Source organism: Cucumis sativus, chromosome 1 (assembly GCF_000004075.3).
Source record: "Cucumis sativus cultivar 9930 chromosome 1, Cucumber_9930_V3, whole genome shotgun sequence".
Lineage (NCBI taxonomy): Eukaryota > Viridiplantae > Streptophyta > Magnoliopsida > Cucurbitales > Cucurbitaceae > Cucumis > Cucumis sativus.
In genome coordinates this window covers 6,879,706-6,902,595 of record NC_026655.2, presented here as the reverse complement: position 1 = coordinate 6,902,595, position 22,890 = coordinate 6,879,706, and the positions used below count along the sequence as shown (strand labels likewise).

Here is a 22,890-nt window from a genome sequence, read left to right as displayed (position 1 = left end):
GAGTATAGTTGTCAACAAAACTAATATAGAAACAGAAACCAACAGTAGAAGAAATTGGAGACCGTCCCCAAAGATCACAATGGATGAGCTCTAGTGGTTGAGAAGTAAAAAAAAAAATATTAAGGATTTTTCATTAAGGAAAAAAGAAATATTACAACTTTTGACTACTAAATTTAAAATATGATCAAAAGTATGGCTTAATTTTTGATGTCACATTTCTTTAGACACGACATTAGTGGATTTATGAGGACTTCGAGAAGATAGATTGGAAGACGGGACAAAACTTTTTACAGTAAGACTATTAGTAGACTCGAACGACTTTTGGAGAGGAGATGGAGAAGTAAAGGAGATTTGAACTTTGCCATTAGGAGGGGATTGATGAGGGAGAGATAGTTGGTAGAGTCCATTTTTAAGTGTTCCTTGCGGCACCACCTTTGTGATTTCCTTGACCTTTACAAAGCAAAAATTAGAAGGGAAATTCAACAAAAACATCATTATCACTAGTTTAACTTAGCAACACCCAACAAATTTTGTTGAATATGTGGCACATGTAGAACACTTTTCAATTTAAGGGGCATTTGATCTAAAGAAACATTAATATTACCAACATGTGCTATAGTCAATTTTGTTCCATCACCAACAGTTAAAGACCCAGTATCATAGTATTTAGTTTTGAATTGGAGATTACCAAAATCGTTGGTGACATGGTTTATGGCTCCACTATCTTCCGACCAATTTGGATATGTCACAATTTCAGGAGTAGCAATAAAGGCTGTTGTATTATTGTTCACCTGAATGTTGTTTCCTCTAATTGGATTATTAAATTCTTCTTCAAAACGATGATAGCAAACAACAACTCCATGACTAAATTTTCCACAGAGTGCACAAGTGGGTTTACAATTATTATCTCTATGACGGTTGAACCTACCTCCGCCTTGTCTATTTTGAAGTGTGTCACCATTAACATTGTTACCTCTTCCTTGAGATTGATTATTGTTAAAGCCTAAAGGTAGGATTGTTGTTATGATTTCAAGAGCTATATCCTGGAAAACGATGTTGTTGCTCATTCTTAACATTGCTAGTTTGCCTGCTGTAGACATAATGTGCACTAGTATCTCCAAAAATCAACCAACTAGGTTTGGTTTTAAAAGGTTATCGAGGTTGAATAAATTAAACATCATGCCAGGTTGGAGAGTTCTTACCTTCTATATCACACACAATTGGAATATATTCGACGTCAAGGCCTACTAAGACATAAGAGAATAAATCTTCATGAGAAATTGGTGATCCTGCTAGTTGCATATTTTCCAATGTTTGTTTCATCATGGATAGATATTCTGTCATTCTCATTGTTCCTTTTCTAGTATTTTGAAGGATTATCCCAATTGATTTATATGGACTCTTGCTAGTTGCACCATAGAGTTCCTCTAAGGCCAACCATAACTCTCTTGACATTATCAGATTAACGACCTCTGATGCCACAAGCGGCTAGGGTCATCGAACCAAGTAACCATCCAAGGAGAGCTTAGTTTGTTGTTGTCCATTCTTAAAAGGTTGGATTAATAATTGAAGTAGAAGAACCAACTTCACCATTAGACTTTAAGGACTAAGGTGGTTGAGTTTTTGTGCCAAGAACATATCCATCGACCTTTTGACCTCGAAGAACAGCAAGAACCATGTCTCTCCATAGTCCAAAATTTTTGTCATTCAGTTTAACAGAAGGCAGAAAGTAATATATTTCACTATGTATTAGCCAATGGAAGATATACAAAATATATATAGGCATTACAGACTTTGACAAGAAAGGGAACAGAAGTACAGAAGAGAAATGAAAATGGAGTTATTATTAAAGATTTGATATTTAAGGAAAAGGGAAAACCAAAAAAAAAAAAATGAGTCGCTATATTTTTACGAATACAAAAAGAGTAAAAGAAGAGGAGAAATCCAGAAGCTAATATACGGGATTTTGTAACACTCGTCGGCGTAGGTAACAAAATCCCCCAACAAGTGCACCTATGAAAATAATTGTAGTTGCAATCACAATCGCCACAATTTGCACTGGTGCGGATCTGTTTCCCACTGTTCAACAAAATATATATAATGAAATAAGTTTAATTTTGGTCGGGTAACTGGCTGAGCAAGATCCGTGCGTAAGAAAATAAATATAAACCTAAAAGATTAGGAGCACTTAAATTTGAGAAGAAATGAGTTATATAACCTGAAATTGGTGAACGACGCGAGGTAGGGGGTGGTAGTGGCGTGGAAGGAGAGGAGAGCGAGGAAGAAGGTGAGGGAGATGGGTTCGATTTCGTCGAAGATTGAGCTGGAGGAGGCGCATCCAGAGGAGGTGGAGGAAAAGTATTTGGAGTTGGAGGATCAAAGGCGGAAGCATTTAGGAGGTGAAGAGAGGTAAGTAGAGTTTGGTGAGAAGGTGAAATTGGTGCAGAAAGGGAAGGGTGTATCAAAATATTCGTGGGAGCTTCCATGGCCATGGATAGGGAAACTAAGGAGGAAACTAAAAACACCACAAAACTCCGCATATTTACAAATCTTATACTATACCTTTTCATTTTGCATTACTATTTAAAGGGGAATGATATTGAAACTATCCCCCTTTGTTTACAGAAATAATTTTGTTATACAATTCCACGGATGTCCCACGAGAAAGGGTGGAAGGTTAGGATAAAGAAATAGGAAAGTTAGGATAATAAGCTTTTCTCATAGAGGTGAAAGGATTATATTGGGAAGTTAAATAGGATGGTTTTTTTTTTAATTAAAAAAAAATGGCTACTTTTAAAAACAATTTAGGAGAAAATGGTTGTTTTGTTTTGTTGTATTTAATAGAATCATTCAACAGACGTATTCCCCTCCAACCACAACGATTGAGATAGGAACTTCCAATCATAGACTTCTAATAGTTACTACTGAACTAAACTTTTATTATTGACAAGTTGGACCAAATTTAAATGTAATTCAAGCATTTAAGACATATGCTCCATCAAAATATTAGACAGTGATGTTAAATTAGAATTAGTTTCATATGCTCGATAAAAAAAAGTGGGTCTGGTTTAAGGTTTATGAACAAATTGTAGGAATTATGAGAAGCAAGAAGAGGGATTTTGTAGAATTAAGGGGAGAAACGATGAATGATAGGTGAATCTCCAAGTTGGGAACCCCTGGACAGAAAGTTACGATATAGAGAGTCAAGTGGGTGTGGGAAAGCACATTTATTGGTGGGGCAGATGAATGTGTAAACTAACAAAAGTAATGTTAAGAAGTATTTTCATTTTTCAGTAAAGAGAGAGTCGGCCATTGGTAGGCCATCGTTGTGCTATTCTCATTTAAAATCATCTGGAAAATGAAGTTAAAGTGCAAAAGTTTGATATTTTTATTTCTCCTTATTTCTCCTTTTCCATCAAAGTTACTGTTCATCATTATTTAATTTCTACTCTTTTATTCAATTCAATTTAGCACTTTTAATTATCCTCTTTACATTTATAATTTAACCACTTAATTTGGATCCATAATAATCTATATCAAAACCCTATTGATTGTTTTCCCAACTTTTAGTTCCCTAAATTCTATTCATTGAATATTCTTTTTTCTTTAATTTTGCTATCAAACTAGTCAAGTGGATTTTGAATACATCAACCCCTCAATCTTTCTCTTTTAACAATCCTATAGTGACTGAAAAAAGTATGTACCACTGATATTACCTCTTCTTAAGTTGTAAATATGATATCAATCATTTTTTTAAAACAAAATAAAAATAGGTTAATTACCCTGAGTAGCAATTTTAGAAACAATAACTAAGGTCTACTTAGCATCATTTTATACATAAATACAAATATTGAGGCAGGAGAAAAAGAGCAACAAATACACTATAACTAAAACAATTAATTATAGTTATTAGATATTCAAGCTTTAACGGGTATTTGGACCGATCGATCTCCACTTTTAAAAAACTACTTGACCATAACATAGCTTGCAATCTCAATGCTTTTCAACTTTAGTTCTCGAGTCTCTTGGGCTTCACTCTAGCCTTTTTGGTACTTTCTTGCTTCTTGTACTTATCTCTTATTATTAATGAAGCGAAAATGATGATAGTGCTAAATGATGTGTCTACCTAGTAGAGATGTCTTAGGGCACCAACTGACCTAACGTATATTTTTTAATAGTACAAATGCAATATGAAATATATTATAATGGTTGTTGATCGAAGTAATTTAACTTCATTTGTGATTTTTTTTTTTAAACTTTCTTCTATGTGTATTTTGAGTTAAATATGATTCCAAATGATTTTGTTTTATTTTTTTATATTAATTTTTTTTGTTTTATTTTGTCTCAGTTTAATAAATCAGTGTTGTGATATACTTATATTATATGTATTAATTGGTTAATATACTTACTACATGATTTTTGTTTTTTCAAATTTTATGTCGTTCATTAGATGTATATGAATGATGTAACTCAGTGTATCATTATCAAGTATATCAACAATATATTGTTAAAACATATTAGTAAAGTGAATTATTATCAAGTATATGAATCAAATTTTCAAGTGTATATCAAGTGTATAAGTAGAACTTCAAGCATATCAAATGCATTTAATTAATCAATTGTATAAGTTAAGAATACTAAATATATTTGCAGTGTATCAAGTGTATCAAACATATATTAGTAATGTTTCAGGTGTGTATCAAAAGGTATCGAGTGTATCAAAAAGTATATGGTGCATTAAGTGTATCAATTAAATGTATTGGGTGTATCAAATGGTGTATTAGATGTTTCAGACATGTATAAAGGTGTATCAAACGTATATTAGTAACGAGGATATTTGTGACACTTTGCCTCTTGATGTGTGAGTTGGACTTCATTTTTGCCATTTTTACAAATAATAAAGTGCGTGTGCTATGGACTTAATTATTATAACTTATTTTGTCATTTTTGCAATTTCTCTTTATAAAATGTAGTAAACTCTTTTTATTTCATCCATGATCGATCTTTATAGTTGATTAAATCTAAAATTTTACAAAGTTACCTCTTAGATAATTTTTCTTTCTATTAACAAGTAGTTTTATTAGTGAAGTGGAAAAGAAATAGTAAAAGTTTTGAAAACAAAAATAAAAGTTAAAAAATACCCATACATTAAAATGAAGAAATGATTAATAAATAAATAAATAAAACTACGCACTTTAACTAAGGTATATGAATAATAACAAGAAAAAAGATAATAAATGATTATATAAAGGTATATGAACTCGAAATACTTTTTTTACTATACTATTTATTGTTTTTGTATATTTTAAGAGGATAATTTAATTTTGGAATTCTATGAGATTTTAATTATTAACTTAAAATTTTGGTTTAATATTGGTTTTTATTTGGTTTGTTGAGAAAATTTGTCTACGCTAAGATTTGAAAATCTAAGAGAAATATGAGTCTCTCCATGAAAAAAAGATGAAGAATTCTATACAATTTGTATTAAAATTTAGTACATTAATTTTTGCATGAACTTAACATCAAACAATTTTATTAATGAAGCGAGAATAATGAGAGTGTTAAGAGGTGTTCACCTAGTAGAGAATTTTATTGTACTTTTATCAAAAAAAACTTCAAACAATTTTATCAATTTTGTTGTACCTACTGATCCATTGTACTTTTATCAAAAAAAACTTCAAACAATTTTATTACTATATTAATGGACAGAAAGTTTTTTTTTTTTTTTAATATTTTTGTGAGGAATTGAATTAGTGATATTTTTGTTCAAATGCTTACTATTAAGGTAATTTTTGAATTGTTTTAAGGGTATTTTTTTAAATAAAAGTTTAACATTACTTTTCCTCCGAAACTAAGGGTATTTTTTAAAATATTTTTTTGAAAGTTTGAATGGTATTTTGCATCTATTTTCTATTATAACTTAATTGTGCAAGATGGCCAAAATGTAATACCTAATTAGAAAAAATAATGGATAATCTTTTTCAATTGTATAATTTCATTTGGAAAAATAACCAAATGTTTTAAAAAGAGTGAAAATGGCAAAATAGAATTAAATAATAATAATGTGACATGTACGTAAAATAAAAGGACACTTGTAAAAATAGCAAAAAAAAATTATGATAATAGAGCTCATATCACTCCATTTTCTAAATTGCAAAAGTAACAAATTTAAAAGGTGATAATCCTTCTATAGCTGATATCACTAATTACTTGTTATATTTGTCATAATCACAATATGCAAAAGAAATATGTCATGAGTTTTTTTTTTTTCTAAATGTTTGATATGTCATGCAATTTTCCTAAAATAAAAGACCCGATAATGTTCACATATTGAGGCTAGAGAATTTCTAAACCATTAAAAAAGAAAAAAAAACAACAAATATACTATAACTAAAAAAATTAACTACTATGGTAAATAATGATATGCACACAACTTGTCAAACACGGCTACAAATTTGGTCTTTCTTAATGGACACAAATATAGATTTTTTTTTATGGTCATGGCAAATATTGATATTTTTCTTGATACAATGTTTATATTGACGATCATGTACGTCAAGAAAAGTCTCCTTATTTTGTTGAAAAAATACGAAAAAAAACGTTAAAAAATGTGGATTCTTAGTTTTCTTGGCAAAGTTTCCTTAATTTTGTTAATAGTCTACAAACGTCAAGAAAATTACTATTTCTCGATGAACAGTAAAAGTCAAGAATAATGAAATATTAGTTGACTGACAATGCTGATAAGTTAATTGGATTTTCTTGATGAACGTGGCCCATCAATAGATGAATTTTCTTGATTTGCAATGATCATCGTCATAGAAAAAAACTAATATATTTGTTTTTGATTTCTTGGTGGGTCTGGGGTTTCTTGATGGACAAAAAAAAGAACAATCGTGGGACAAGGTCCATCAAGAAAAATGATATTTTGATAGGCATTGTTCATCAATAAAAAAATTTATAATTTTAGGTTGAGGATAAGATTATGGACATGACCTATCAAGAAAAATGATATCTTAATGAACAACTATTTTCCGCGATATTCATCAAAGTTTACAGGCTTAGAAAACACGATATTCATCAGTAATAATATTCTTAAATCTTTACTGTTTTTTTCAATTATTACTTTTTATTCATTAAAAAGTACAATAATATTTTTTAAGAAGTCGAACTGTTGTAATAATATTTAGATTGAAATAAGTGACTTTATCAAAATTAAATTTGTTATTATGCTCCACTCTAACTAGTTGAATTGAAAGTCTACCAGTAATTTGTAGGTGTTGGAGAGTTGTTATTTTTGATGCTACTGTCGCGAGGGTAATAGGCATATCCATGGTTATGCATTGAGTCCCCCCAGGTGGTTAGTTAATTTCATTGTTCACTCTAAGGTTCTTATTTGTTGTTGCAAGTGTCTTTGACCTTGGGGCTTCCTTTAGTACATGAACCGAGAAACTTCGTCTCTAAGGATTGTTGGCGGCTTGACCTCATGTTTTGGTGTTTAAGTCCATTTTATAACAATCCAATGCCTTAAAAAATGACAATCAAGCATCACTACTGCAAATATAAAAGCCATAATCAAAACCTTATTTTAAACCTTTATCTAAATTATTCTAAAAAAAGACTGGTTACAAAGGATGGAACACTAATTAAGTTGATTCATCGCAACAAACAAATACAAAAGATTTAGAATGCAGTGAGACATTCTCTATCGTGGGCACAACTCAGACATAGATATTTCATTAGTGGACGAATGATCAGATTTACGTGTAGACCGATCACTTTCTATCACAATGCCACCATCTTTACTGCGCATAGAAAATGCTGGCTCTTTAGGCAAGGGCAAAGAAGTGGAATGACTGCTAAGCATAAGAACAATGGATGCCATGGAAGGTCTACAAAGTGGATCATGTTGAACACATAATAAAGCAATGTGAATGCATCTAAGCGCCTGACGTTTTGAGTAACTCTCTCTCAAACTCGCGTCCAACAAAGTTAATGATGTTCCATCTGTCCATAGTTTCCAAGCCTGACCAAAGGAGGAAAACACATGGGATGTAAGAGTGTTTTCAAGTTAAACTAATGCATCGTTGCTAATTATACTTCAATTGAGGAATTAAGAATCCTTTACTTACATGGGTCATAATGTCTTCGGCAACATCTGACAAGTAAAAGGTGTTGTTTTTCTTGCCACTTAAAATTTCGAAGACTATGACTCCAAAACTATACACATCAGATTTCAAAGAGAAGTTTCCATGCATTGCATATTCGGGAGCCATATATCCACTGAAACACATATAGATGTATTAATCGATAAATACTACTTTAATTGCATAACAATTCAGCATAAATTATTTTATAATAACAAATACGTCACTTCTATCACTTTCATATATCTGATCTTATTGTTCAATCATAGTTTATCACATGGATATAAACATATCTACTTCTAGGATGTGATGTGATGAAATTAATTTAAATACACTATACAAAGGAAGTTTCAGGATTAAAGAGAAAACTTACTAGGTACCAACAATTCGATTTGTATTTCCTTGAGTTTGATCGACTTGGACGATTCTTGCCAAACCAAAATCAGAAATTTTTGGGTTCATATTTTTATCTAACAAGATATTACTAGCTTTAAGATCACGGTGGATAATTCGAAGACGAGAATCTTCGTGTAAATATAACATTCCTCTAGCAATTCCATGAATGATCTTATATCGTTTCAACCAATCCAACTCTCTTTGTCTCTTTGGATCTGCATAATATGAACAACATATCAATTTCAGAAAAAAGGAGGAAATGAATTAAAACAAAATAAAAAAGACTGACGAAAGAACCAACCAAATAAGAAAAAATTGAGGCTTTTATTAGGTATGTATTCATAGATGAGTATCTTTTCTCCACCATCCAAGCAAAATCCCAATAGTTTTACAAGATTTCTATGTTGAAGCTTAGCAACCAACATAACCTCATTCTTGAACTCTTCAAAACCTTGCGAAGATCCTCTTGATAGTCTTTTCACAGCTATCTCTTGTCCATTTTCAAGCCTACCCTGAAATAGCATACCTCCAAAATTGGAATCAACCGCAGTCGAACTAGCTGACATGTAGCAATATGTTCAATTCTTTCACAGTTGTACCTTGTAGACTGCACCAAAGCCACCTTCACCTAACCTGTTTTCTTCTGAGAAATTGTTGGTAGCATCATTGATTGTTTTGAAATCAAATTGTAAAGATTCAGCAGTGCTCATCTCATCAATAACTGCACAAATTATGGTACTAATAATAAGCATGCAACATGATTTCACAGACTCAAATCTACTTGAATTCCACAAGTACGATAAAAAAGAATAAAATAAAATAAAGAATAACAAATACCGCTGTCTTCCTTTACTGGACTGTATTTCTTCTTTGCTCTTCGATGCAGGAACCACCATCCCACAGCAACCAGAATTATCGAGACAGTAATTGCAATTGGAACCACAATGGCCACAATTGACACCCGTGAGACTTTGTTTTCTCCTGTTCAACAAAACTTCGTCTTTACACTGTTTTTTTTTTTTTTTTGTCACAAATAGAAGGAACATAGAACCACTATTACCCGGTGGAGAAGAAGGAAGAGACGGCGGGGGAGTTTGAACTGAATTGTTTGAAGTGAATTCGTAAAAATTGTAAATTTCATAACGAACAAAACAGCTAGGAAACAGAACTCTCGCCCCTCGTTTATTAGCGCAACAATTGGGAACGTAATCAATAGATTGAGCCAAGCATTGTTGGCAATCCAAATACGACAAGTCACGGGTGCATTGTGCTAATGTGTAAAGGGTAATATCCGACGTGAAATATGTGTGCTGCTTTGCAAACAATTCGTCTACCGAAGAGGCACTGGCTGCAGTATGCCTCAAAGTGGACATGACTAGTTGGTTGAATCGAGCCGTGTCGATGCCTATATCAGCCTCGTTATGAGCTAACAGACCTGGCCTTAAGGATATCACGGAAAAGAAAGAATGGCTAGAATAGCGGAATATGCATTCGTCGTACCAAACTACAGCACCTTGGCTCAGGGGACAAAACTGTTCAGCAGAATTTTTTGTAGCTGAAGTAACACAATTTCGACAGGTGGTGTTCGTGACATCTCCACGGCATTGGAAGAGGCCGTAAACCGCGTCGTTGGGGGGTCGGGCGATGGAAGTATTGAAGAATCCGTTAGTTCCGGGGGCATGGGCAGAGAGATTTGAAAGGAGGAGATTGAGGATGGAGTGATAGGTGGAACTTTGGGTGAAATTGGCGGATGAACAACTGCGATATGGGTATTGGTCTGCAGTTTGAGAATTACCATGGATAATGAAACAAATAATGAAGAAAGTTGGAAAAATGAGCATTATTGTTGAAGTAGTAGTTTCAGTTTCGTACTGGTTGGGGCGATTATAGGAGAATTTTCAAGGAAGAAGTTAATATTGGAAATGAAGTGCTAATGAGACCCAACTCATTTGTATTTGGAAAACGTATTAATCAGTGAGGACAAATTGACAAATTTTATTTTTTGAATTTCAAATCTCATTTTCATTTTAAACAGTTCCAGTAGTAAATAATTGGTCTTCTTCTTCCTCCAGGGGAGGTGAACCATTCTTCTCCTTTAGAATTGTCACCCTTTCTCTTAAGTCACTTTCATCTTTTTTTCATCTAACTCTAAAACTATTCAACCGAAAATTATTTTAATTTCCATTTAAGAACAATTTAGCGAACTGTAGTTTCGTAATTTAATTTATATCTTACTTACACTTGTAAACTGTAACCATTTGGCCTACTATATACTCTGAAATTTATACTAATTTACAATATGTTTGGATTCAATTTAGAAAAAAAGAAATGTTGTCAAGTTTTCGTTTTTCTTTTAAACACCTTTGTGTTTTGACAATTTTTTTCTAAGTGCTTTTTCCGTAAAAGTTTGGTGAGAAAAGTGTATTTATTAATTTCAAATTACCATAAAAGAATTTGTTGGTGGTGGGTTGTAGCGGTGATCTTCGATTGCATTCGGAAAGGTGTTGGGCTTAAACCCACCGGTGGATCGGTTCTCCTCATCGATTTTGGAACTATATCGTCTCTGGTTGTCGACGACATGACAAAAAAAAAAAAAAAGAACAAAAAAGAATTATAAAGAAAAAAGCTTAATAGTATTTACTGAAAAGCAAGAGAAGGAGAAGAGAGAAGGGGTAAAGAAAACACTCTCAAACCAGTGGAAAAAGAGAAGAAAAAGAAGGATTGAAAATGAAAGAAGAAGAAGATGACGAGGAGACTTGATGGGATGAAAAAGAGACTTCAAAAATTTGGAAAAGTAAAAGGTTGGACACAATATTTAATGAAATTATTATTATTATTATTATTATTATTATTATTTTGTGGAAAATGTTGAGAGGGAAAATAGTGAAAGAGACTGTCGAAATGGTAAAATAGACTTTTAAAAATATAAAATCCCTGTTACTTTTCAACCATTTGAAAAGCATAAAAAATTCACGTCCCATGAATATTTTTTCATTAGTCGCACATTCAGCTTCTCTGATATATCTCGAAAACACATTTGATTCGATGGTTTAGTCAAATCTCAACTCTTTTTTATCTTTTGGTACCAATTATCATTTAAAAATATATAATAAAAAGGATTTTTCAAAAATTGAAAAAATTTATAAACTATTTACCCCTCAGCAAAACGAAACCACTACAAAATAAAATTTATTACACCCTCATTTTTCTATAAATTTAAATATTTTCTCAAATGGTCTACTTTTTATAATTTTTCAAAATAAAATTATGGTAATATTAATTAGAAAAAAATTGTCAAAAATAGCAAATTTAACCAAATATATATAACATACAGCAAAACTTTACTTTTAGATTCTATCCGTAAGTTTCTATCATCGGTATAATCTAAAATTTTATTATAACAAAATAACCCTAATTAATTATAATACTAATGTTTTCCATTTCTTTTGTTATTTGTGAAATATTGATATTGTTTGTTGATGCATAAGTAGTGTGGCTGGACAGTTGGCAGTTGTCGAATCCGGGTGTGAAACTGGTCGGGTTTGGTTTATTTTCATGAGAAAATCGATCTCTAACAATATTTAAGAACTTATCCACACTATGGGCATCAATGTGGCCATTATTGATTCATTGTTTCGAACCCGTCCACCGTGTATACCTTTTTCATTGGGAATTTTCAAGTCCTAATTTAGGTCAGTGGACACCTATCATGGAAACTTATAAAGCTTCATAAAAATGCTATTACAAACCCACAACACTACCCTTTATTTAGCTATATGAACTTATTATAGTTTTGATAAGTAATGCTATTATATATCTACATTGCTATATTTCTAAGGTTTTTAAAAGCATTCAGCATAATCAACAAATATATATATATATATATATAAAATCTTTAACTTTTTAATAACATTGAGCTTTGATAACTTTCAAAAAGGCTAGAAAATATCAATCATAGCACTTCTTGTTAGCTATCCTTTCCTTTTGTTTTTTAGTGCATGAAGCTGATATTCATGTTTTGTGAAATCTTTTGAAAGATAGAATCAAACAAAACTAAAATACAATATATAATGAAAGTGGAATAATTAGCATGCATGATGTTGAAGAGGAAAAGAAAAAAAAAGAAGGAGATAATGATTGGAGAAAAGAAAGAGGTTTTAAAATTTAAAAATACATATGGAAAGAATATTAGGTTGTGTTTTGAGAGTGATATTTACATAGCTAGAATCTCTTTTCATTACATGTCAACAAAATCACTTTCAACTAAAAAAATTCATGTTCGAAGAGAAAATAAAATTAAGTTTTGAAAATCGCTATAAAATGTTACTTTTCCTTGATTTCCATCACTTTTTTCTTACACTATCGAAATTTTAAAACACTTATATTGTCATAAGTTGCATCACCTCTACATCTCTAGCTACATAACTTCTACGTCAAATAATCCATTTAATTTGCAAATAGAGTAAAAGCCTAAACACAAATTTTCGTAAATAATGTCATGTGCACTACTCAATGGAACTTTGAAATTAATGGAACATACATACACTCTGCTACATTACAACCACTAAAAATAAGTGATTTCAAGGCATATACTTCATCCTCGATCCATCTCACTTGTAGATATTATATTGGAAGATAGTCCCTTAGATTGATCACCATCTACTGCTGCACTATCATTATTCTCTCTAATATTGCTCTTGAAGAACGTTGGCTCTTTAGGTTCAGGCAAAGTAACCGAATAACTATTCAACATAAGAACAATGGATGCCATGGAGGGTCTTTGTACAGGATCATCGTGAACACAAAGTAAAGCAATATGGATGCATCTAATCACCATATCTCTTGAGCACTTGTCTCTCAAACTCGACTCCAGTATTTCTAATGGAGTTCCATCATTCCATAGCTTCCAAGCCTGGCCACCGAAACAAATTAACTTGCCTTTAATTAATTAACTATATAACAATATCAAGTAAGAAATGAAAATCTTCCCCCTTAATGACTTACATAAGTCGAGATGTCTTCACCAATACCTAACAAAGAAAATGTTTGATGTTTCTTTCCAGTTATAATCTCCAACAGCAATACACCAAAGCTATACACATCAGATTTTATAGAGAAGATTCCATGCATTGCATATTCAGGAGACATGTAACAGCTAAAAAAAAAAACAGGCAAATATTATCCAGAAACAAGGATAAAGTTGTTTTAAGTCGTTTTTTTTCAAAGCAAGACTAAGAAGTTTACAAAATGGAATAATATATAACTTACAAGGTACCAGCAATACGACGTGTGTTTATGTGAGTTTCATCAATTTGAATAATTCTTGCCATACCAAAATCCGAAATCTTTGGATTCATTTAAAACTGGACAATATATCCAACCCCCACAAATAATATTAATCAAATGGATTTCATATTTTGAAATAACATTATTTAGAGAAAAACAATAACATAAATTTATATATTATATATATACCACTCTCTTGCTTAACAAGAATCATGTATTTCCTGTTTGCTCTCCAGAGAAGGACACTCAAGCACAAAACCAAAAGCAGAATGGAAGCAGTTATTGGAAGCACGATGGCTATAATCATCACATTCAAGGATTTGCTTTTCCCCTGCTCTACAAACTCAGACATACTTTTGTTTAGTAAATGGTTTGAATTAAATAAATAAATATAAATCTTTCTTTGAGTGAAGTTTATAAGTGTAGAGTTAATATGTTTGAGTTAGTAAGATTGTGTTTTGAAAGGAAAATAAGAGGATGGTGACCTGAGGAATGAAGTGGTGGTTGTTGATCAGGAGTTGCGGATTCAGAAGGCGGTACCTGGTTAGTCCAACTGAGCTGATAAAACGGGTAAAGTTCATAACGAACATAACAGCTCGGGAACAAAAGTCTCCCACCAATTTTATTACGACAACAACCAGGAATACCCCTAATCACTCGTGTTAAGCAATCTTGGCACTCCGTGTTTGACAAATCCGAATTACACTGTGCCAAAGTGTAAAGCGTTATATTTGATGTAAAAATCGCCTCATGCGTTGCAAACATTTCCCCTACTACCAACGAGGAGGCATTAGCCGCGATGGCCGTCAAAGTGGCCATCACTAATTGGTTAAACCGGGTCGTGTCGAACGCAATATCAACGCGGCTATCCAACTCGTAAAGTGGCTCAGTGGACACAACAGAAAAGAAATTTTGATCGGAATAACGCAACAGACAATCGTCATACCAAACCACAGCGCTTTTCCTAAAGGGACAGAATTGATAGGCTACGTTTCTAGTAGCTTCCATAACGCAATCCCGACACGAGCCGTCGGTGGTGTCCCCACGGCATTGGAAGATGCCGTAAACGGTGTCGTTTGGTGTACGGATGACAGAATAATTGAAGAATCCGTTGGTACCTGGGGCGTTGGTTGAGAGAGTTGAAAAGAGGAGATTAAGACTGGACTCGTAACTGCTATTAGCAGTGAAGAAGTTGTTGGTGTTGCATTTGTAAAGAGTTAGAGCATTTGCATGCATGGATAAGGAAAGTGAGAAGTAGTGAAAAATAATGGCAGAATTCAGCATTTTCAATTGCCCAACTCTTGAAGGAATCAGATTTTTGCTTTTTTTATTATTTATAACCAAGTTTGAGAAAGAAGATGAGACATTTGCTAGAAAAATTAATTAGTTTTCGTGTTTCTTTAATTAAGGGTCCGATCACATGTATCAAAATTTGAGAACAGGTAGTTTATCTAAGCATATATTACTTGACTTAAAGGTCAAATGTTCTTCCAATATATTATAAGTATATGTATTTCTATATTATAATGATTCATTTGAATCATTCAAATGTCTTCTTCAATGTCCATTTAAATTCCAAATTGATTTGAATTAACTCTTCAACATCTCTCAAGACCCATTATTGAGTGTCGATTTAAATTCCTTTCATTCCGTGAATCACAACCATTTTCCACTCTATAAATGTTAGGAAGTGAGGAGGAAATACAACGTTGGAATCCATAATAGGGAAATTTCTTATTCAAGAATAGTAAATTTAAAAAAATATTTACTCAAAATTTCAGATTATATAGATAAATATTTTTTTTAAAAAAAAAGGATACATGTGTCAATAGATGCATATGGATATCTCCACCAGATGGACACCCTCAGCACTATCATCATTTCCGTGAGTACGAGAAGTAAGGAAAGGAAAGTGCTAGAGAAAAGTCCAACAAACCCAAGAGTTACATAAAAGCATGAATGCCTTTAAAAGCTTTAGTAGTAGCATTGTATTGAGAGATTGATATAATCTAAAATTTTGTTATACTTATAAATATTTTAATTTGTCTTACTACGACAAAACACCAAAATACTTATTTTAGGCGTAACAAAATAGAAAAAGCAAACCAACTAGTTTTTTAAAAATATTTATGAGTTTACTCTTCTTTCCATTTCTACAATTGTTCTTTTCCTTCTCATCCTTCTTTTCTTTGTTATTTGGTTCAATATCATATATCAAATATAAAATATCTACTGTTTTTTTTATTTCGAAAATTTTGTTGCCAAATATAAATGTTTGTGAAAAAGATGGTTGAAATATTGCTAAACAATCTTTTTAAAAAATCATTTAGATTTGGTAGATTGTATAACCAAAAATCTTGAAAAAACTAGTTTGCTATCAAATCTAAATGATACTCTACCGAACAATAATCAATATCTGCATAGAGAATAATAGTCAAATATACCAATTTACCAAATATATTTTGCTTATTGAGTGTAAATTATTCGTGAGATATTTTTTGTATTTGTTATTGAAGACATGTGGACTTTTTCGGCTTTTAAAATTGTTGTAAGTAAAATTTTTTATCATTTGTTATGTTTTTCAAAAGACCCCTAAAATAAACTAAAAGTTTAGAGTTTAATGAATTAATTAGGATGGTATGAATTAATTAGAGAATTGGTCTTCCACATTTTATAATTATGCCTAACCTATATGAACCGGAAATTTGAAAATCTTGACTATGATTCATCATCTTAATTATGGGTAACCATATTGAACCAGAATTTCCAAAATATTGACTATTATTCACTATCATAATTATGGCTGACCAAATCAAGTGCAATTTTTTAAGTCTTGACTACAATTCATCATCTTAATTAATATTTACTACAATTCAAAAACTATTTTGATTGGTTGGAAAATACTTCATTAATTTTTCTCCAAAATGACTTATTTTAAAATTAAATTAAACATATCTTTAATTTTAAAAAATAACTAAACCTAGAAACCAAAATGTTAACAAATAGCATCAGCCATTAGGTTCTATAACGGGTGTGAAGGAGGGAGATCAATGGATTAGGTCACATTTGAGACCAAAACAGTGTATCAAATTTTTTTTTTCCCTTTATCTAGTACAAATTGGGGATTAAGGAATTTGAACCATGAACATTATTATCATCCTTAACATGTATTAATACTAGTTGAGCTAAGCTTTTGTTGGTTGTTTCAATTTTATTCTTGAATGGAAGTAGTGTTAATTTCTTATTTTGATGGTTAGATGTTAGTAGGGTTATAGTAGTAGATAAAGTACTCTTTAAAATGCAATGGAGTCATTAAATCTTAAGTATGTATTGAACTATTAATCCGGTAAACTGTAGTAGGTTCAAGGTAATGACGTACACATCATGCTTTTCCTTTTACACAACATTTTATGATTCTTTTATAAAGTTGTCTTTCAATCATTTCTGGAAAGGGAGAATTTTATGTGATAATTTATAATTGCTTTTTGCTAAACATTCTATGTTAATTAATTAGACATTTGTAATTTTAACTTAGTTGACAACAAATCAAAGTTTTGTTCGATTAAGTTTTAGTTTTTTCAGCTACACTTGATTTATAAGTTTATATCTTAAACTATGCAACCCACTCCAACCACACACAATAAACCGTTGTGAGAATAATTTGAGTGAGTTATATAAAAACTAGTGCAACGACTCCAAATATATCTAAGTATTTTTCAAACTACAAATCTCAAACAACAGAAAAGAAAACAGAAGATGCTGGATCTATAAAACCCAAAGAAATTTGCAAAGCCAAGGGTTAACTACAGATTGGTAAAACTTAGCTTTAATTAACTTCATTTGTGTTGTTCCTAGCATTTGCCCATGACCATAACCAATTTCAACATAATCTTCAAAGACTAACCCACGATGTCTGGTTTTGAACCACATAATCTTATATCTAACACCCGTTTTCAACCCAACCCTCAAATAATATTCCACTTTCCAACACAATAACAGTTCATTATCTTCAACATTCAAGTCAATCTCCTTTAAAGCAAGAGAAGGAGAAGAGGAGTAAAGAAAACACTCTCAAACGTCCAGTGGAAAGAAGGATTGAAAATGAAAGAAGAAAAGGATGAGGAGACTTGATGGGATGAAATAGAGTCTTGAAATTTTGGAAAAGTAAAAGGTTGGACACAATATTTAGTGGAATGATTTCTTTTCTTTTTTGTGGAAAACGTTGAGAGGGAAAATAGAGAAAGGAAAATGGTGAAAGAGACTATCGAAATGATAAATGATTACTTTTTAAAATATTGATATAGGTATTGACGCATAAGTATTGCGGGTGGACAGCAAGGGTATCGAAACGGTCAGTAGTTGTCAAATCGGTTTGAAACTGGTCCGGCTTGGTTTGTTTTCATGAGAAAATCGATTGGCTCTGACAATATTTAAGAACCTATCCTCTATGGGCGTCAACATGGCCATTACTATTCATTGGTTCGAGCCCGGACTACTCTACGTACCTTTTTCATTGGGATTTTTCGAGTCATAATTTAGGTCCTGGACACTTATAATAGCTTCATCAAAATGCTATTACAAACTCACAATAGCACCCTCTATTTAATAAGTAATGCTATTATATATTACATGGCTATATTTGCAAGGTTTTTAATAGCATTCAGCATAACCAAAAAAAAAATGCTACAAAAAATCTTGATCTTTTTAATAACATGAGTTTTTAAGACTTTCAAAAACCTTATAAAATGTCAACCATAGCACTTTTTATTAGCTATCGTTCATCTTATTTTTTTTTAGTGCAACAAGCTGATAATCATGTTTTGTGAATTGGTTGGAACGTAAAATCAAACAAAAATAAAATAAAATATATCTTGAAAGTGGAAGAATTAGGAGAAAAAAAAAAGGAGATAATGATTGGAGAAAATGAAAGAGGTTTTAAAATTTTAAAATATATATAGATAGAAGATTAGGTTGTGTTAAATTTTAAAATACAAATGGATAGAAGATTAGGTTGTGTTTTGAGAGTAATATTTGCATGGCTAAAATCTCTTTTCTTTACATGTTAAAAAAATCACTTTCATCTAAAATAATCATAAATAATCATGTTTGACAAAAAAATTAAACTAAAATTTGTAAAATCGTTGTGAAATGTCACTTAAAATAAATATCATGTTCGTAAAAAAAACCACTTTAAATTGGTTCTTTGAGTATCACTAACCAACTAAATTTTCTTTTCGTTGATTTCCATGACATTTTTCTCATAATATTGAAATTTTAAACACTTACACTGTCACAAGTTAAATCACCTCCACATCTCTACCTAACTCCTAGTTAAATAATCCATTTGCCAATGGAATAAAAGCCCTAATACACTTTCGAAAATAATGCCATGTACTCCTCGATACAACTTTGAAAGTAATGGAACATGCATACACTCTGCTTCATTACAATCACTAAAAATAAGTCATTTCAAAGGCATATACTTCATCGTGGGTACATCTCACTTGTAGATATTGTATTGGAAGATGGATCCTTAGAGTGATCAACATCTACTGCGGCAATATCATTATTCTCTCTAATATTGCTCTTGAAGTACATTGGCTCTTTAGGTTCAGGCAAAGTAACCGAATAACTATTCAACATAAGAACAATGGATGCCATGGAAGGTCTTTGTATAGGATCGTCGTGAACACAAAGTAAAGCAATATGGATGCATCTAATCACCATATCTCTTGAGCACTTGTCCCTCAAACTCGACTCCAGTATATCCAATGGAGTTCCATCATTCCATAGCTTCCAAGCCTGGCCACCGAAACAAATTAACTTGCCTTTAATTAATTAACTATATAACAATATGAAGTAAGAATTGAAAATCTTCGCCCTAAATGACTTACGTAAGTCGAGATGTCTTCACCAATACCTAACAAAGAAAATGTGTGATTTTTCTTTCCGGTTATAATCTCCAACAGCAACACTCCAAAGCTATACACATCAGATTTTATAGAGAAGTTTCCGTGCATTGCATATTCAGGAGACATGTAACCGCTAAGAAAAAGCAAATTAATATTATTCAAAAACACAATTCTAAGAATGATTAGGAGCAGGGATGAAGTTGTCTTAAGCAGTGTTTTCAAAGCAAGACTAAGAACTTTTACAAAATGGAATTGTGTAACTTACTAGGTACCAGCAATTCGACGTGTGTTTTTCTGAGTTTCATCAATTTGAATAATTCTTGCCATACCAAAATCTGAAATCTTCGGATCCATTTCCTCATCTAACAAGACATTACTAGCTTTAAGATCACGATGGACAATCCGAAGTCGAGAATCCTCATGTAAATATAACATTCCTCGAGCAATGCCATTGATGATCTTATGTCGACTTAACCAATCCAACACTTTCTGCCCTCCATTATCTACACACATATTATTTGACAATCATCAAGTTGTTGACCATGAAGAGAGTGAATTGGAAGTACCCAAACAATGACTTCATCAGAGAGAAACAACAAACCAAATAGGAAATAGTCAAGACTTTTGTTGGGAATGTATTCATAGATAAGAATCTTTTCTCCACCCTCCAAGCAAAACCCCAATAGCCTTACTAAATTTCTGTGTTGAAGTTTAGCAACCAGCATGACCTCATTCTTGAACTCTTCAGAACCTTGTAAGGATCCTCTCGACAATCTTTTCACTGCTATCTCTTGTCCATTTTCAAGCCTGCCCTGAAATATAAAAAGATCTATTTCTATATACAAAATTGCTTTTCAAATAAATTTAAGTACTCGTGTTTGTGTTTAGTACCTTGTAGACAACACCAAATCCACCTTCACCCACCCTGTTTTCCTCTGAGAAATTGTTTGTAGCAGCATGGATTGTATCGAAATCAAATTGAAGAGAATCAACATCGATGATCTCATTTAAAACTGGACAATATATCCAACCCCCACAAATAATATTAATCAAATGGATTTCATATTTTGAAATAACATTATTTAGAGAAAAACAATAACATAAATTTATATATTATATATATACCACTCTCTTGCTTAACAAGAATCATGTATTTCCTGTTTGCTCTCCAGAGAAGGACACTCAAGCACAAAACCAAAAGCAGAATGGAAGCAGTTATTGGAACCACGATTGCTATAATAATCACATTCGAGGATTTGCTTTCCCCTGCTCTACAAACTGAGACATCTTTTTGTTTAGTAAATGATTTGAATTAAATAATAAATAAGTAAAATATAAATCTTTCATCTCCAAAATAGTTTCTGAGGTGTCCACCCGATTGAGTGGAGTTAATAAGTCCAGTTAGTAAGATTATGTTTTGAAAGGAAAATAAGAGGATGGTGACCTGAGGAATGAAGTGGTGGTTGTTGATCAGGAGTTGCGGGTTCAGAAGGCGGTATCTGGTTGGTGATCCTACTGAGCTGATAAAACGGGTAAAGTTCATAACGAACATAACAGCTCGGAAACAAATTCCTCCCACCAACTTTATTAGCACAACAGCGAGGAATACCCCTAATCACTCGCGTTAAGCAATCTTGGCAATTCGTGTTTGACAAATCCGAATTACACTGTGCCAAAGTGTAAAGCGTTATATTTGATGTAAAAATCGCCTCATGCGTCGCAAACATTTCCCCTGCTACCGACGAGGAAGCATTAGCCCCGATGGCCGTTAAAGTGGCCATCACTAATTGGTTAAACCGGTCCGTGTCGAACCCAATATCAACTTGGCTATCTAACGGGTAAGGTGGCTCAGTGGACACAACAGAAAAGAAATTTTGATCGGAATAACGCAACAGACAATCGTCATACCAAACCACAGCGCTTTTCCTAAAGGGACAGAATTGATGTGCTATGTTTCTAGTGGCTTCCATAACGCAATCCCGGCACGAGCCGTCGGTTGTGTCCCCACGGCATTGGAAGATGCCGTAAACGGTATCGTTTGGTGTACGGATGACAGAAGAATTGAAGAATCCGTTGGTACCTGGGGCGTTGGTTGAGAGAGTTGAAAAGAGGAGACTAAGACTGGACTCGTAACTGCTATTAGCTGTGTAGTTGTTGTTGGGTATGCATCTGTAAAGAGTTTGAGAATTTGCATGGATAAGGAAAGTGAGAAGGATGTGAAAAATAATGGCAAAATTCAGCATTTCCATGGATAAGAAATCAGATTTTTTCTTTGAGAAAGATGATGAGACATTTACTAGGAAAATTAATTGTGGTGTTTCTTTAATTAAGGATCCGATCACATGTATCAAAATTTGAGAACAGGTAGCTTACCTAAGCATATATTACTTGTCTAAAAGGTCAAACGTTCTCAGAATATATTATCATTGATTGATTTGAATCACTACAAAAAGAGTAAAGGAGAATTTGAACATAAAACCACTTTACTCTTGTACCATCTCAAATCATTGATTCACTTATGATAATATGATTTCAATTATCAAAGTTTTCTACCATTTTCACGCTTTCAACTCGTCAACATCTCTCAACACAATTATTGAATGTGAATTTAAATTCCAACTTCTCAAACAGCAACCATTCTTGCTGTATAAATGTCAGGAAGGGAGGAGGAAATAGAGCAGCTTTGAAATCCATATTAAAATAAACTAAAAGTTTAGACATCAATTATTTAATTAGGATGGTATGATCAATTAATTAGAGAATTGTTCTTCCACATTTTTTAATGTGGCAACCATATATGAACCGGAATTTTCAAAATCTTGACTATTATTCACCATCTTAATTATGGGTCTAACCATATGAACCAGAATTTTTAAAATCTTAAGACTATTATTCATCATCTTAATTAATGATATTACCACGTCAGTAACCTAAGAAAAATGAGCATAAGATCAAAGTACTTTCAAACACTATATCAATCCTAACAAATTAATTTCAACTATGTTATTCAACTCACCAAGTCTTACGATCCTTTCCCCCCAATTAATCAACTCTTCATTTGTTTTTTAACAATTATTTGATGACTTTTCATTTCTTTAATCCAAAAATAACTTTCAACCACACGTGTATTGACTTTGAACTATATATTAATT

The 22,890-nt window shown here is 32.2% G+C and overlaps 4 protein-coding genes and 1 long non-coding RNA gene across 5 annotated transcripts; all 5 read right to left on the bottom strand.

The window, feature by feature from the left end:
• Positions 1–1,711: 1,711 nt before the first annotated feature.
• Positions 1,712–2,653, bottom strand: LOC101215725. The gene is made up of 2 exons (XR_969165.2): positions 2,219–2,653; positions 1,712–2,079 (listed from the first exon to the last, which is right to left on the bottom strand). It is a non-coding gene; the product is annotated as an uncharacterized LOC101215725 (long non-coding RNA).
• Positions 2,654–7,560: 4,907 nt separating this feature from the next.
• LOC101205281 (putative receptor-like protein kinase At4g00960) lies at positions 7,561–11,173 on the bottom strand. Its single transcript, XM_011654549.2, has 7 exons — positions 9,601–11,173; positions 9,378–9,521; positions 9,140–9,261; positions 8,842–9,052; positions 8,518–8,755; positions 8,130–8,280; positions 7,561–8,023 (listed from the first exon to the last, which is right to left on the bottom strand). Exons 1-7 carry the CDS (start codon positions 10,379–10,381, stop codon positions 7,703–7,705), a joined length of 1,968 nt encoding a protein of 655 aa, XP_011652851.1. The 5' UTR covers positions 10,382–11,173; the 3' UTR covers positions 7,561–7,702.
• Positions 11,174–12,929: 1,756 nt separating this feature from the next.
• On the bottom strand, positions 12,930–14,107 carry LOC116405680 (cysteine-rich receptor-like protein kinase 10). Its single transcript, XM_031889568.1, has 2 exons — positions 13,545–14,107; positions 12,930–13,452 (listed from the first exon to the last, which is right to left on the bottom strand). Exons 1-2 carry the CDS (start codon positions 13,686–13,688, stop codon positions 13,135–13,137), a joined length of 462 nt encoding a protein of 153 aa, XP_031745428.1. The 5' UTR covers positions 13,689–14,107; the 3' UTR covers positions 12,930–13,134.
• A 133-nt stretch (positions 14,108–14,240) lies between these two features.
• LOC116402653 (cysteine-rich repeat secretory protein 38-like) lies at positions 14,241–15,213 on the bottom strand. Its single transcript, XM_031882195.1, has one exon. The coding sequence runs from the start codon at positions 15,108–15,110 to the stop codon at positions 14,241–14,243; it is 870 nt and encodes a 289-aa protein (XP_031738055.1). The 5' UTR covers positions 15,111–15,213.
• A 3,821-nt stretch (positions 15,214–19,034) lies between these two features.
• LOC101207923 (putative receptor-like protein kinase At4g00960) lies at positions 19,035–22,027 on the bottom strand. The gene is made up of 7 exons (XM_031889561.1): positions 21,183–22,027; positions 20,864–21,016; positions 20,630–20,751; positions 20,340–20,550; positions 20,004–20,241; positions 19,721–19,871; positions 19,035–19,628 (listed from the first exon to the last, which is right to left on the bottom strand). The coding sequence occupies exons 1-7, from the start codon at positions 21,985–21,987 to the stop codon at positions 19,311–19,313; spliced, it is 1,998 nt and encodes a 665-aa protein (XP_031745421.1). The 5' UTR covers positions 21,988–22,027; the 3' UTR covers positions 19,035–19,310.
• Positions 22,028–22,890: the final 863 nt, after the last annotated feature.

Bases quoted from the DNA above. Each gene is read 5' to 3' on its own strand.
- LOC116405680 (XM_031889568.1), bottom strand. From the start codon at position 13,688: ATGTCTCCTGAATATGCAATGCATGGAATCTTCTCTATAAAATCTGAT. The intron at 13,453-13,544 runs GTAAGTCATTAA...TTCGGTGGCCAG, and splicing joins GTGAAGACATCTCGACTTAT to GCTTGGAAGCTATGGAATGA.
- LOC101205281 (XM_011654549.2), bottom strand. From the start codon at position 10,381: ATGCTCATTTTTCCAACTTTCTTCATTATTTGTTTCATTATCCATGGT. The intron at 9,053-9,139 runs GTACAACTGTGA...ATGCTATTTCAG, and splicing joins GCTTTGGTGCAGTCTACAAG to GGTAGGCTTGAAAATGGACA. The intron at 8,281-8,517 runs GTAAGTTTTCTC...TATGTGTTTCAG, and splicing joins AATCGAATTGTTGGTACCTA to TGGATATATGGCTCCCGAAT.
- LOC116402653 (XM_031882195.1), bottom strand. From the start codon at position 15,110: ATGCTGAATTCTGCCATTATTTTTCACTACTTCTCACTTTCCTTATCC.
- LOC101207923 (XM_031889561.1), bottom strand. From the start codon at position 21,987: ATGGAAATGCTGAATTTTGCCATTATTTTTCACATCCTTCTCACTTTC. The intron at 21,017-21,182 runs GTCACCATCCTC...AAGATGTCTCAG, and splicing joins ACCACCACTTCATTCCTCAG to TTTGTAGAGCAGGGGAAAGC. The intron at 20,752-20,863 runs GTATATATATAA...TATATTGTCCAG, and splicing joins TCTTGTTAAGCAAGAGAGTG to TTTTAAATGAGATCATCGAT.